The 16,205-nt window shown below is 43.8% G+C and overlaps 1 protein-coding gene across 3 annotated transcripts in view; it reads right to left on the reverse strand.

Annotated features, from left to right (window-relative positions):
* Positions 1-16,205, reverse strand: part of PARP8 (poly(ADP-ribose) polymerase family member 8) — a 505,058-nt gene that overhangs the window by 350,027 nt on the left and 138,826 nt on the right. For all 3 annotated transcript variants that reach the window (XR_004538173.1, XR_004538172.1, XM_033931570.1), the window contains exon 10: positions 9,458-9,524. Coding sequence is in view for 1 of the 3 variants with exons in the window: in XM_033931570.1 (XP_033787461.1) it covers positions 9,458-9,524 (67 nt within the window). In the remaining 2 variants the exon portion in view is untranslated. The remainder of the gene's footprint in view (positions 1-9,457; positions 9,525-16,205) is intronic.

Below are 16,205 nucleotides of genomic sequence, written 5' to 3' on the forward strand. Positions count from 1 at the left end.
TGATGGAGTGGTCTGCTTTGTCCCAGAATGTGGGGGGTTCAATTTTTTGGCGTGTTTTGAAGGAGGTTTTTTTTGGCGGTTGTTTGTTGATGTTTTGAGGCCAGTTGATGTTAAAGGTGTATTCATAGTGGTCTGACCAGAGTGAGGGGTGCCAGGCCCCATTTGAGATATGGATTTCGGGTTTGTGGTGGTGTTGGGTCATGTAAGCCGCGACATCTAGTTGGTGGCCTTTTTCGTGTGTGGGTTGGGGGTCGAGGATCTGGTAGTTCAGTGCTTTGAGGTATGAGAGTAAATTTATTACTTGTTTAGAGGTGTGATCTTCAAGATGGAGGTTTATATCTCCTAGGATTAGATTATGAGGTGAGGTTAGGGAGTTCTGGTAAATAAATTCTTCGATATCTTGTTTGTTGTCATTCCATTTTCCTGGTGTTGAGTAACAGAGGATGCATGTTAGTGTTCCTGTGAGAGAATCATCGTATAGTTGACAGGCTAGGAGATCTAGGTGAGGGGTGGTGTGTTTGTCTAGGGTCTTTATATTGATGTTGTTTTTGAGTATGATGGCTAGACCTCCACCACGTTTTTTTTTCCTGCAGATCAGTTCTATTTTGTAACCTATAGGGCATAGATTTGTGATGGTGGGATCGGATTCCGAGGTTAGCCAGGTTTCGGATAGGAATAAGCAGCTTAGTTGCTTTTTTACTATCCAGTCCTTAATGAGGTCTGCTTTTGTGCTTATTGATCTGATGTTCATGTATGCGCAGGATAATGAGATGTTGAGAGTTTGGGGAGTGGGTGAGCGGTTTGGGTGGAGGAGATTTTCTTTGGTTTGTGGATGATGGTTGCGGTTTTCTGGCTTTGGTTTTGGAGGTGGTCTTTTTCCCCAGCTGGTTGGTATGCTGATGTGGTTGAGTGAGGAGCAATCTATCAGGTTTCTGGGTGAATGAAGTTTTCTGGTAGGTAGTGGGAACCTTTGGGATTCTGTTAAGGTTGGGATAGAGGATGTGTGATAACCTTCTGTTTTTCTGTTGGTTAGAAGTAGGAAGAGTAGTAGATGTAGGAGTACGTTTGTTGAAAAGTTGGGAGGCATGGTGGTGTTTGTGTAGGGTGCAGGAGGTTCTGCTGTTTGGTAACTGGTGTGATGTGCAGGTTGGGGGGTGTGGGGATGTTAGGGGAGGAGGAGGCGTTTTTATTTTATTTTTTTCCCTTTTGTTCTGTAGCGTCTGTGTCCTTCAGTAGTGAGTTCAGAGATGGGTGAGTTTTCTTCCCACTGTTGAGAGAAGTGGAGCTCTTTTTTGAATTGTGAGGGTCCCTACTGGTTCGGGGGAATACTATCAAAGTTAAGTAGGAATGGGAAGAACTAACGAAGAGTGTCAGCTATAGCAGATTGTCTGTGCTTGTCAGGATATTAGGGGATAGACAGTACTAGTATCTTATCAGATTATAAGGAGGACGTATAGATTGTTTTGGGGCTAAACAGTAACTATCAACTTATTCGTCTGTATAGGTTCTTATGGAGATAAACAGTACTAACAACTTATCTGTCTGTATAGGTTCTTATGGAGATAAACAGTACTAACAACTTATCAGTCTGTATAGGTTCTTATGGAGAAAAACAGATCTAACAACTAATAAGTCTGTATAGGTTCTTATGGAGAAAAACAGTTCTAACAACTTATCAGTCTGTATAGGTTCTTATGGAGAAAAACAGTACTAACAACTTATCAGTCTGTATAGGTTCTTATGGAGAAAAACAGATCTAACAACTAATAAGTCTGTATAGGTTCTTATGGAGAAAAACAGTTCTAACAACTTATCAGTCTGTATAGGTTCTTATGGAGAAAAACAGATCTAACAACTAATAAGTCTGTATAGGTTCTTATGGAGATAAACAGTACTAATAACTTATCTGTCTGTATAGGTTCTTATGGTGGTAAACAGTGCTAACACATTATCATGTTATACAGGTTATTTTGAGGATTTCGAGGGATGTCGCTTCAATAAGTGTCACTTCACAAAGGCGCGCCGTTGGCGCTGCTCGCTTTTTAAAGTAGGCCCCCGCTGGATTCGGGGGGGGGGGGCGGAAACGGCTCAACGCCCCTGCAGGATCGGGCTCCTGCCTCGATTCCTGCCTGCCCTCTGGATCGGTGAGGAGATCAGGCTCTTTTTAAATGCAGCTTCCACGCTGCTCGCTTTTAAAGTAGGCCCCCGCTGGATTCGGGGGGGGGGGGGGCGGAAACGGCTCAACGCCCCTGCAGGATCGGGCTCCTGCCTCGATTCCTGCCTGCCCTCTGGATCGGTGAGGAGATCAGGCTCTTTTTAAATGCAGCTTCCACGCTGCTCGCTTTTAAAGTAGGCCCCCGGTGGATTCGGGGGGGGGGGGGGCGGAAACGGCTCAACGCCCCTGCAGGATCGGGCTCCTGCCTCGATTCCTGCCTGCCCTCTGGATCGGTGAGGAGGTCAGGCTCTTTTTAAATGCAGCTTCCACGCTGCTCGCTTTTAAAGTAGGCCCCCGCTGGATTCGGGGGGGGGGGGGCGGAAACGGCTCAACGCCCCTGCAGGATCGGGCTCCTGCCTCGATTCCTGCCTGCCCTCTGGATCGGTGAGGAGATCAGGCTCTTTTTAAATGCAGCTTCCACGCTGCTCGCTTTTAAAGTAGGCCCCCGCTGGATTCGGGGGGGGGGGGGGGCGGAAACGGCTCAACGCCCCTGCAGGATCGGGCTCCTGCCTCGATTCCTGCCTGCCCTCTGGATCGGTGAGGAGATCAGGCTCTTTTTAAATGCAGCTTCCACGCTGCTCGCTTTTAAAGTAGGCCCCCGCTGGATTCGGGGGGGGGGGCGGAAACGGCTCAACGCCCCTGCAGGATCGGGCTCCTGCCTCGATTCCTGCCTGCCCTCTGGATCGGTGAGGAGATCAGGAAGTCGGCGGTCCTTCGGGGTGGGGGTGCGAGTGGTCCTGCCGGGGGGGGGGATGTATCGGACGTCGGGGAGTCGGCCGGGCAAGAGGGCTTGGGCTCCCTCTTGCTCCGATCGTGGATGCGGGTGCGGGTGGGAGCGCGTGCGAGCGGTCGTTCGGGGTGGGGGTGCGAGCGGTCCTGCTGGGGGGGTGAATCGGGCGACGGGCGGGGTGGGAACTATGTTTAAAAACTTTTGTATACCGCGCTCAGCCATATAACGCGCGAGGGGTATGCGCGGTAGGTAAAAACGCGTATAACGCGCGCGTTATATCCGCGAAAATACGGTATATCCGATACTCCTTGTTGTGCCATTTCTTCTGTACGAGGTCCTGAACTCTGGAACCTTCTGCTAATCCATTTAAGACTTCAAAAATATCTAACACTATTCAAAAAGGATCTTAAAATATATCTTCTTGCAGATGCTTTCACATAAATCAAGAATTTAGTTATTGCCTAGATGCAGCAGAATGGTTTGGAAGGCCAATACCTCATGTTTTTCCCTCTCCAACTTTACTTTTTTTTAAATGGAGTTCCTTTCCCTATTTTGTTCACAGTCATGTTATGTCTTATCACTGGTTTTATATTATTTTATTTTTTTCCTATTTTTAATTGTAAGCTGTATAGACATACTTTGATAGGTGGGATATCAAAATTGAAATAAACTTGGAAACGTTTGGAGAAAATCTGATGCAAGGTGGTTGTGCTTAATTTGTCTATTAACATATTCCGCTTCCCCACTAGATAAATTGCCCTGAGAAGTATACAGTGAACAGTCACCCAACTCCAAATCTGGATTACTTCCATGTAAAAGGGGGTGAGAGACCATGTCTCCTTGTTTGTTCAGATAGAATAAGGTGTCTTGATTGACTGTTCAAACAATGACTACTTGTTACAGAAGTCGGTCTTGGAATGTTTTTAGAGCATTGCCTATTGTTCATAGTTCTGGAAAAATGATATAGAGGGTTTGTTTGTGGTGAGACCTTACTCCTTGATTGTGACTGTCCAGATGAGCACCCCATCCTAGCATCGACGCATCCGTGGTTAGGAGCATTTGGTAGTGGTAGTTGGGGAGAAGAGGAGAGCTGAAAAGGAAGCCCAAGTAAGGTTGTGAGGAACCTTCCACCACTGGAGAGAGTGACAGAGGTCTGAGGTGACTTAGATTGGAACAGACAGCTATCCTGTGGGTTGAGACCATTGGATCGACAGGACCCATTGCAGAATTCTGAGGGGAATACATGCAAACAGGGTGACATGTAATGTGGGCACCATTTGCAATAATGTGTGGAAGACTTGAGACTGATACAGGTGAATCAGATTGTCAACTCTCTGCTGCAGTAGAAAGGCTCGACCTTGTGTGGTATCTAAGACAGCTCCTATGAACTCCAGCATATATGTAACTTTTGGTAGTTGACATTAAACCCAAGCATCTCCAGTAGACTAACTGTTGAGGTTATGGCATGCTAAGTTAGTTGTAATGAAGCTTTGATCAACCAGTCATCCAAGCAGGGAAATATATGAAATCCCCTTGAGTGAAGGGCTGCCACCACTACCAGGTACATAGATGAAAGTGCACGAGACAAAGACGTACCCACAATGCCGCCCAGACAATCACACACAGGAGTTTGTGCGCTGGATTTAAAATCGCACACAGGAGTCTATGCGCTGGATTTAAACACTATTTTAAAGTGCTCCAAGGAGGGTGGGGGGAACTCCTCCTTTCTTAGAACTGTTGGCACTCCTGTTGGGGAGGGGAAGTATTGGGGGGGGGCAGGAACACCTCAGCTACTACTTTTGAGATCCAAAGTAGCCTTCTTTTCCTCTTACTTACTTGCCTCACAAAAAGGTCTGTTGCCCACTGCATTTCTTACTCCTTCCAGAAATTCCCATCTAGACAACAATTCCTTGACGTAATCCCCCATTTGAATAAAGGGCTAGATGCACTAAAGCAGGGATGACCAACCCTGGGCTGCATTGGCTGAAAAAAAATGTTTCTGGGGCTGCACAAATGCTGCAGCAAGACAGGAGAGAGCCGGCAAGACGGTAAACACCCGGGGCAGCAGAGGAAAACAATGCATCGCCCTCGATCAGGGCCGCACAAAATACTTCATTTTTAGGGACAATCGCTTTCACCGAACTGATGCACAAAATGGCTCGTGTGTTTTTCCCCTCAATTGTCCAGTTCCACAAGATCTGCTTCTTTTCCCAGGCAAAAATCCCCTAAATAAGAGGTCTCAGGGCACCATAGCCATTGAAAATATTGAACTTAAGTCAAAAAAGAAAGAAAAATAAAGAAGATCAGATAAGAAGCACCTCTGAATGGTTCATTTGCTGAAGAAATACTCCACTGCTATGTGGGAGGTAAAGAAAGCTTTGAGTATAACTTCTGCAAGAACTGGTTTGCGATTTCGGATTGAATACTTATCGTACATAATCCGGAGTGGATGTAACAGAATAAACATTACTTCCCTTTCAATATTAGGACACACTGGGGAGTATTTATCCACCACTCAAACCACCTAAGGACAAGGACATATACAATCAACAACCAACTCAATGTATGCCCTAAATGGATCACCCAGGGATCTTTGGGACACTGCAAGGCCACACCACCCTACACACACATAACTCACTCAACCACAACCTGAGAGAAAAGGACATAGTTTAGCTTCATATGGCAAAAAAAACTCCACTTTTGTGTCTTGCAAGCAGACCAACTACAGACCAACAGAAGTGGAGTTTTTTGCCATATGAAGCTAAACTGAGGCTTTTTCTCCACTTTTTCTTTGTGTCCTCACATGCAGCATTATCTTACTATCCTGGAGGAATTGGTCTATTAAACTGCAGCCTGAAGCTCTCTGGTACTTCTGAATGGGGCTGGCCAAAGTGACAGTGAGCTCTACACCCCAGCTGATACTCACCTCAATCATAGACACTCTCAGTTCAAGCTCCGTTACCCAGAAAATGTTCCGATTAGCAAATAGGCCTCCCTGGCCAACCATAACAAATCTTGGACTCTTAGTGGGATTAGAGTAGGAGCAATCTCCAATTGTTCCTGCCCTTGCTGGTACTGGGCTCAAAATAGATCTGGCAACAGCTAGTAGTAGTCAAGGTGGTCCCCCAGTGTGTGGGAGTGTGTGGCGTAGTGGTTAAAGCTACAGCCTCAGCACCCTGGGCTTGTGAGTTCAAACCCACGCTGCTCCTTGTGACCTTGGGCAAGTCACTTAATCCCCCCATTGTTCCAGGTACATTAGGTAGATTGTGAGCCTGGCGGAACAGAGAGGGAAAAATGCTTGAGTACCAGAATAAATTAATGTAAACTGTTCTGAGCTCCCTTGGGATAACGGCATAGAAAATTGAATGAATAAATAATTATGACTCTAAGTCCAATGGCTAGTTAATGTAATATAGTCTTAATATTAGCTGAAAAGAAGTACTTGCTGTTATTTATAAAAGCTTTCTTAACTTACAAACATCAAACATTATCAATGACTGATTTCAGACTGTCTGTCAGTGTTAGTCAGTAAATTCAAACTTGGGAGTACTTTTAATTTATAAATCTCTTCCACTCCATCTATGTGCAGCAACTCGTCCCTCATTTTTCTCTTCCCAATTCTCTTTGCACTCCACCTTCTCTTCTCCTTTCCAAACACCTGAATGAGAGCAGGGACCACCATTGTCCCACAGGCCCTGCTTCGGTTAACCAAGGATTGCTGCTATCTGTACATGTGATTGGAGAGCTAGGCCAGTGAAGGAGGCCATTGGGAGTGCAGTTCAGAAGTCAGCACAAAGAACTGCAAGGTATCTTATCAGGCTCAATAAAGTGTACCTGAAAAAGTTTGCATCAGTCTGTCAAAACTCAGCTGAATTTTGTGTCACCTCAGTAATTTATGACCTTGATTAGATAGGATAGGATTCTGAGTAGAGAATGACACGGTGGCGGTTTACCCGCAGCCACCGCATTTTAGCCGCGGGTCACCCGCCGAAAACGGGGAGGAAAACTAGCAGTCGCTGCGGCGACGGGGACAAGGCCATTCACCGCCCGCGGGGCGGTGAATGGTCTTGTCCCCCGCAGTGAGGCATGAAGGATCGCGCGGTCCCCGCAGCTCACACCCGCCTGCCCAATCGATTCTAGTGTTTAGCCAGCTCTCTCCCTTCTCCTCACCTTAGTTTGTAGATTTTCTTTTTCGGCGACCCGCACGCTATCAGAGAGCCGCGCACCCGCTGCTGCTCAGTGTTCAATCTTCTGCTCTGACGCTACCGGAAACAGGAAGTTGCAGCAGAGCAGAAGATTGAACACTGAGCAGCCGCGCGTGTGGCTCTTTGGGAAAGCGTGCAGGTCGCCGAAAAAGAAAACCTATAAACTAAGGTGAGGAGAAGGGAGAGAGCTGGCTAAACACTAGGATCGATTGGGCAGGCAGGTAGTGGCTGCGGGGACCATGCGATCGCTAGTGTTCCCGGCTCAAATTGGAAGGAGGGAGTGAAAGGGAAAAGGATTCTGGGCCAAGGGCAGAAAAGAAAAACCCACAGCAGGAAAGAAAGGGAAGGACTGGCAGGTGAGCCAGATGCTAGAAGCAGGGGGTGGGGGGAAGAAAGAGGGAAAAAAGCTAGATGGGGTTGAAAAGAAGAGACACACTGGTATGGAAGAGGAAGATAGGGGAAATCTGGACACAGGAAGGTAACAGAAAGAGGGGAAATTATGTGCATGGGGCATAGGGACAGAGACATAAAGGGGACATGCCATGGGGATGGTATATGGACACAGGGGGGGGCAATGACAGATACATAGGGGAGATATTAGAAATGGAGAAAATAGGAGCACAGAAGCGAGATGGTTTGTGGGGATGGGACAGGGACCGAGCTTGCAGGCTCCAGTGGCTTGCACAAATTACATTGTAACGTGCCATGAAAATAAGAGGAAGGAAGGTAGATAGGCCACGCGAGAGGAGCTGAAGGGTAGTAGAAAGGAACAGATGGTAAAGGAGGGAGGGAAGGGTGGTGGTGGAAAGGAATAGAACAGACATTGAAGGAGGGTGGAGAGGAACAGACCCCCAAGGGAAATGTGGAAGACAGAGTGGGAAGAAGACAGATGCCAGACTATGCGGGAGCGGAGGGAAGAAGATGGGTGCTAGACCAATTGGGGGGGGGGGTTAAGGGAGCGGCACAGTAACAGCAAATGGAAGACGCAGAGAGAAGACACACAGTGGATGGAAGGAATTCAATGAGAAGATGTGGAAAGCAGAAACCAGACAACAAAGGTAGAAAAACAAATTATATTTATTTATTTATTTTTTGCTTTAGGATAAAATAGTACATTAGTTGTGTTGATAAAAATTTATAAACAAAGCCCTGCCAGCTGAACATCTCTTTCTCTAGTACAGCAGCAGGAACTTTGATTTATAAGAAAGGAATAAGCTAAATATTACAGTACTAAGGCTTATATGGATGCAGCGGGGACGGTGACGGGGCGGTGAATGGGATGGCAGTGGCGGTGACGGGGCGGTGAAAGGGATGGCGGTGACGGGGCAGTGAAGGGAACGGCGGTGACGGGGCGGTGCAGAGGATGGTGGGCCGGTGACGGGGCGGTGACGGGGACAGATTTTTTCCCCGTGTCATTCTCTAATTCTGAGCTCAATGGGACCCAGTATGTCACATCTTACATTCTTGTATTAGTAAGATTTTCAACAATAAGGAAAGCCCTTGAATTACAATTTTAAAAAATATAATTAAAACTATTGTAGCTTCCCACAGTTTACCACAAAAACAGCTTGAAATTAAATATAAACACTGCTAAATATAAACACTCAAAACAAATTTAAAACCATATTATGCAGATAAGTGAAGAAATACAAAGAACAAGTAATAAATTGAAAAGTGTATGTTAGAGGCAATACGCATAGCCACATTTCCCAAAATGTACTTCCCTTCTTTTCTAGACTCCCCGCCCTCATTCCTCCTTTGACCTTCTCTTTTCTTCCCTGATCACCTCTCTCCTATCACTAGATTCCTCTTCTGCCAGTGAGAGCTGCAAACTAGACCAACCCTTTATGCTTCCGTATGCTATTACATGGATCTTCTTTTCTAACGTGTGTCAGTAAAGCTACATAGCCATCATGCATTCATATATCCTCTAATCCCTCCTTGAGGCCGAAACCAGTCGGGTTTTCAGGATTTCCCCAATGATTATGCGTGAGATCTATGTGCATGCACTACTTTCAAATCATATTCATTGGGGAAATCCTAAAAACCCAACTGGATTCGGCCCTCAAGGACGGACTTTGTGGACCCCTGCTCTAATGTTATACAGATGGGTAAATCCTGCAGAACGGACACTGTTTGTTAAAAAAAACAAGCTTAAAAAACAATATAAAATCAATCTATTTCCTATATTAACTATTTTATTTCAAATATGACATCTTTCCAGAATAATGGAATAACGAAGACAAAAATTAAATATCACTGCCTTATATTAATTAATAGTAGTACAAACCTATTTTTTCAACTTACTTTTTCAGTTGATGTCCTAAACCAAATCTTTCCTTGGTAGAAGTCTGAAATACATCAACAGTAGGCACTATGGAAAATAACATACAAGATATAAGCATTCATGTACTTCAAAACAATTAGAATTTCTAGAAGAAATTGATGTTTGCATATGAAAATATCCATATGTTAACAGTTCAAAAGGATAGAAATTGCTATTAATCTGAGAACTAGTAACATAGTAGATGACGGCAGATAAAGAACCGAATGGTCCATCCAGTCTGCCCAACCTGATTCAATTTAAATTTTTTCTTCTTAGCTATTTCTGGGCAAGAATCCAAAGCTCTACCTGATACTGTGCTTGGGTTCCAACTGCTAAAATCTCTGTTAAAACCTACTCCAGCCCATCTAAACCCTCCCAGCCATTGAAGCCCTCTCCAGCCCATCCTCCACCAAATGGCCATATGCAGACACAGACCGTTCAAGTCTGCCCAGTATTAGCCTTAGTTCAATATTTAATATTATTTTCTGATTCTAGATCCCACGCTTCTTTGAACTCAGTCACCATTTTCCTCTCCACCACCCTCTCTGTAAAGTAAAACTTCCTAACATTGCCCTGGAATCTACCACCCCTCAACCTCAAATTAAGTCCTCTGGTTTTACCATTTTCCTTTCTCTGGAAAATATTTTGTTCTACGTTAATACCCTTCAAATATTTGAATGTCTGAATCATATCTCCCCTGTCCCTCCTTTCCTCTAGGGTATACATATTCAGGGCTTCCAGTCTCTCCTCATACGTCTTCTGGCGCAAGCCTCCTATCATTTTTGTCACCCTCCTCTGGACCGCTTCAAGTCTTCTTACGTCCTTCGCCAGATACGGTCTCCAAAACTGAACACAATTCTCCAAGTGGGCCTTACCAATGACCTGTACAGGGGCATCAACACCTTCTTCCTTCTACTGGCTACGCCTCTATTTATACAGCACAGAATCCTTCTGGCAGCAACCACTGCCTTGTCACACTGTTTTTTCACCTTTAGATCTTCGGACACTATCATCCCAAGGTCCCTCTCCTTGTCCGTGCATATCAGCTTCTCACCACCCAGCATATACGGTTCCTTCAGATTATTAATCCCCAAATGCATTACTCTGCATTTCTTTGCATTGAATTTTAGTTGCCAGGCATTAGACCATTCCTCTAACTTTTGCAGATCCTTTTTCATATTTTCCACTCCCTCTTTGGTGTCTACTCTGTTACAAATCTTGGTATCATCTGCAAAAAGGCACACTTTTCCTTCTAACCCTTCAGCAATATCACTCACAAACATATTGAACAGGATCAGCCCCAGCACCGAACCCCGAGGGACTCCACTACACACCTTTCCTTCCTCCGAGTGACTTCCATTAACCACCACCCTCTGGCGTCTATCCGACAGACAGTTTCTAACCCAGTTCACCACTTTGAGTCCTAACTTCAGCCCTTCAAGTTTATACAACAGCTGAAATCTAAGTAAATTAAATCTAGCATATGTCCTCAATCCAGCTCTCCGGTCACCCAATCAAAAAATTAAATCAAGTTCGTTTGGAACGATTTACCTTTTGTAAAGCCATATTGCCTCGGATCTTGTAACCCATTAGATTCAAGGAAGTACACTATCCTTTCTTTCAGCAACACTTCCATTATTTTTCCAACAACTGAACTGAGGCTCACCAGCCTGTAGTTTCCTGCTTCATCCCTGTGACCACTTTTGTGAATAGGGACCACATCCGCTCTCCTTCAATCCCCGGGAACCACTCCCGTCTCCAGAGATTTGTTGAACAAGTCTTTAATAGGACCCGCCAGAACCTCTCTGAGCTCCTTCAGTATCCTGGGATGGATCCCGTCTGGTCCCATCGCTTTGTCCACCTTCAGTTTTTCAAGTTGCTCATAAACACTCTACTCCGTGAAATGCGCAGAATCTACTCCATTTTCTCGTGTAACTTTGCCAGACAATCTCGGTCCATCTCCAGAATTTTCTTCTGTGAACACAGAACAGAATTATTTGTTTACCACATTTGCTTTTTCCTCATCACTCTCCACATATCTGTTCCCAGCATCTTTTAGTTTAGCAATTCCATTTTTTATCTTCCTCCTTTCACTAATAAATCAGATATAATTTTTGTCTCCCTTTTTTACATTTTTAGCCATTTGTTCTTCCGCCTGTGCTTTTGCCAGACGTATCTCTCTCTTGGCTTCTTTTAGTTTCACCCTGTAGTCCTTTCTGCACTCCTCTTCTTGGGTTTTTTATATTTCATGAACGCCAACTCTTTCGCCTTTATTTTCCACCATTAGTTTGGAGAACAATATCAGCTTCCTTTTTCTCTTGTTTTTATTTATTTTCTTCACATAAAGGTCCGTAGCCATTTTTATCACTCCTTTCAGCTTAAACTACTGTCTTTCCACTTCTCTTATGTCCTCTCATCCTAATAGCTCTTTCTTCAGGTACTCTCCCATTTCATTAAAGTCCATACATTTGAAATCTAGGACTTTAAGTATTGTGTGGCCACTCTCCACTTTAGCCGTTATATCAAACCAAACCGTTTGATGATCACTATTTCCTGTCTGAAAATATTTTGACCTTTGTAGCATTTTTAAAGACCACTACTTCTATGTTTAATTAAAATACAAGCTTCCTAGGTTTTTGGACCTTAACTCTTCTATTGTAATCTTGTCTTTAATTCTTTCCAGTATACAGAAAGTTGAAAAGAATCATAAAAAGGTCTGTATCTGTAAAATAACTCTTTCAAGAATTAATTTAGGAGCTCTTTTACTAAACTGTGATAAGGGGCTCTGTGGTAATTTACAGTTACCATGCGTTAAACCTTGTGGTTATGTTAAGTATCAGGTAGCATGGCATGGGTGGAGAATGATAATGAAATGCATTTGGTAGCTAACATAACTCCATGTTAGCATGTTGTAATTGCATTAACATGGGCTTACTTTCTGTCTCCTAAATAGAGGCACTAAAGGGCAAATTATATAAAAGGCACCCATAAATATAGGTGCCTATCTTAATTAGTAAATTGGCTTCAACAAGCTCAAAACTAAAAAAAAATAGGTGCCTACTGTATAGCCCAATAATTTTCTATCCTTTTAGGTACAATTCTACAAAAGATAGGCAACTATTAAATGGTGCCTACTGGAGCCTAACAATAAAGTAGGCATGTTTAGGGGTGGAGAATGACTTAGGTGCCACTAGGTCCGATTCTGTAAAGGATTTAGGTGCCTATAATATAGGCCTTTAAAACCCTGATCTACATTACAGGCAGCTAAGTGTTTAAGATAGGTGCCACTAAGCGCGATTCTGTAATGGGTGCCTAAGATTGACATGCAATAGGTGCCTAACTTTAGGTGCCAATTATAGAATCTGGCCCTAAGTGCTTCCACATTAACAGGAAGTAAGTACCACACATTAATAAGAATGCTAATGGTCTTCAGGGTACTGGCTACAAAACAGAAAATGCTGAGAACGCCCCAAATAGGTGCTGCATTAAATTTGCAGCTACTGCACAGTACAATCCCATTTAGGTGCAGTACAGGCATATATTGTGGTACAGAATGTATTTTTCTGTTTTGGGAAGGTTCACAATTTACAAAATCACAAACAGCTAAAGTGAGATGTGAACCTGGGTCCCCTGATTCTCAAACCACTGATCTAACAATCAGGCTCTGCGTGGGTATGTTTAGTTGAGAAGGTTGAAGCTGCGACTTGGGGAAGTTGACTTCGAACCATATAAGCTGGAGAAAAGTTATGGTCAACTGTGTTGCCGAGTGGACTGCTTGAGGAGATGTAGCTTTTATCAGCCAATCGTCTAGATATGGAAACTCTTGAAACCTATGAATACGTAGAGTTGCTGCAATGACCACTAGGCAATTGGTGAATATTCTTGTATTGGAAGTATTGATGAGCTATCCAAAAACAAACAAGAATTCACAGTATTCTAAACCCTGTGTTGATCTCACAGATCATAGAATTTTAGTCTTGATCTCAATAAGTGGAATGCAGTACCACATTCATATCAGAAGAGTTATGATATGCCCACCACAAGTTTCAATCACTCAAAAAGGGAATAAGAACAATATGCATTAAAAACACATGGTTAAAATGGACATTAGAGATTGATAACATAAGTTTATTTGTTATCATAATGTTTGGAAGGTCAATTAAAAAGTGTTTTCATATATTAAAAAATCTTCATGCTTATCATCTGGATACCCCTTCTCTTACTATTAACTGTTTTACATGGGGTGGATGCTTTACGGCTATATTCTGCAATATCTTTATGGTAACACAGTTATCTGATAGATAAAACCCCTGGGTTTGTTTGTTTTTGCATAGCCAAGCGATGTTAGTGCATCAATCAAGTGGCTACTTTGCATGGGGTTTTAGCTAATTTGCATAGCCAGATCGGAAAATGGGCAATCGAGGGGAAAAACATGCGGTGAGCTGTTTTGTGCATCTGGTTGGTAAAAGTGATTGTCACAATTTTTTTTTTTTTAAGTACATCAAAAGCAGGGAATCTGTGAGACCGATGGATGATCAAGGAGTACAAAGTTCACGCAGGGAGGAAAAGGCCACAACGGAGAGGCTGAATGAATTCTTTACTTTGGGCTTTACAGAAGATGTAAGAAATCTTCCAGAGCCGGAAATGGTTTTCAAGGGTGATGAGGTGGAGGAATTCAAAGAAATCTCAGTGAACCTGGGAGACGTATTAAGCCAAATTGATAAGCTAAAGAGTGATAAATCACCTGGACTGGATGGTATACATCCCAGGTACTGAAAGAACTCAAACATGAAATTGCTGATCTGTTGTTAGTGATCTGTAACCTGCCACTAAAATAATCTGAAGATACTGGGTGTAACCCTGGATCAATGCCTAACCATGAAAGACCAGGTGGACTCCTTAATCAGAAAGGATTTTTTCACTCTCTGGAAACTTAGTCTATTAAATCATATTTTGATACGTCAGCATTCAGAATCCTGGTAAAATCCCTCGTACTAAGTCAACTTGATTACTGTAACATCTCCTATTTAGCAATTTCACAAAAGAATATGCGACATTTACAATTGATGCAAAATGCAGTGGTCAGACTAATCTTTGGGCTAAAGAAATTTGATCACTGGCTACCGATGGAAGCACGCGTCAAGTTTCAAGTTTGCCTGCCTCTGCTTTAAAGTACTATACGGACTAGCCCCTAAATACATAACTGACCTTTTCTCCTTCTCAGCCAACAGACACAAGAGAAGCTCACATTCGGACTTCGTGTGTCCCCCAGTTAGGGATTGTAAACTGAAAAAAACCACAACATAGTATGGTTCAACCTTAGGAAAGACTTCCCTAGATCAAACACGAAAACAAAGGTACTCAATTTCCGGGGCACAGACTTCGCACGCATGGGAGATTTCATCCATCGGACGCTACAGGACCAAGCAGAGACCGATGATGTAGAAGCTAAGTGGTTAACACTGAAATCAACCATACATGAAGCAACTAGCCGCTTCATAAAATCAGTAAATAAACGACAAAGAAACAATAAACCCCAATGGTTCACCGCGAAGATCTCGCACCTCATTAAGGAGAAGAAAAAAGTGTCTCTCTCCTACAAGCGCATGGAGAAAAGAGAGGCAAAGGTAGAATATAGGACCAGGTCTACAGCGGTCAAAATGGCAGTTAGGGAGGCAAAACTTCGAGTGGAAGAAATTCTGGCAAAAAACATTAAAAAGGGGGACAAATCTTTCTTCAGGTATATTAGTGATAGAAAAAGAACACAGGCGGGATAGTACGCCTTAGAAGACCGGATGGAAGTTACGTGGAATCAGATTCCGATAAAGCCGAACTACTGAATGAATACTTCTGCTCAGTCTTCACCTGTGAGGCACCGGGACACGGTCCGCAGTTGAAAACAACACAAAGCACAGAAGACCCGTTTCAGAATTTTGAGTTCACACCAGGTGAAGTTTACAGTGAACTGGCAAGACTCAAGGTGAACAAAGCCATGGGACCAGACAATTTGCACCCAAGAGTGTTCAGAGAATTGAGCGATGTCCTGGTAAAACCGTTGGCTGAGCTATTCAATCTATCCCTAAGTAAGGGGAAAGTTCCCCTGGACTGGAAATTAGCTAATGTCGTTCCTCTGCATAAAAAGGGTTGCAGGGCAGAGGCTGCAAATTATAGACCGGTGAGTCTCACATCAATAGTGTGCAAACTCATGGAAACACTAATTAAAAGCAAATTGGACACGAGCTTGAATGAAGGGAATCTTCGGGATCCCAGTCAGCATGGATTCACCAAGGGTAGGTCCTGCCAATCCAATCTCATCAGCTTCTTTGACTGGGTAACAAGAAAGTTGGACTTGGGAGAGTCTTTGGACGTCGTGTACCTGGACTTCAGTAAAGCTTTTGACAGTGTCCCACACCGCAGGCTGCTAAGCAAGATGGAATCGATGGGGTTAGGAGAGACACTAACTGCATGGGTCAATGATTGGCTGAGTGGCAGACTTCAGAGGGTGGTGGTTAATGGTACCCTCTCTAAAACATCGGAGGTGACCAGTGGAGTGCCGCAGGGCTCGGTCCTGGGTCCACTCCTTTTCAACATATTCATAGGGGATCTGACTCAAGGGCTTCAAGGTAAAATAACACTATTCGCCGATGACGCCAAACTATATAATATAGTAAGTGAATGCAGTTTACAGAATTGTATGGCACAGGACCTACTTACATTGGAAAGATGGTC

The sequence above is a fragment of the Geotrypetes seraphini genome, chromosome 1 (genome assembly GCF_902459505.1).
Source record: "Geotrypetes seraphini chromosome 1, aGeoSer1.1, whole genome shotgun sequence".
NCBI lineage: Eukaryota > Metazoa > Chordata > Amphibia > Gymnophiona > Dermophiidae > Geotrypetes > Geotrypetes seraphini.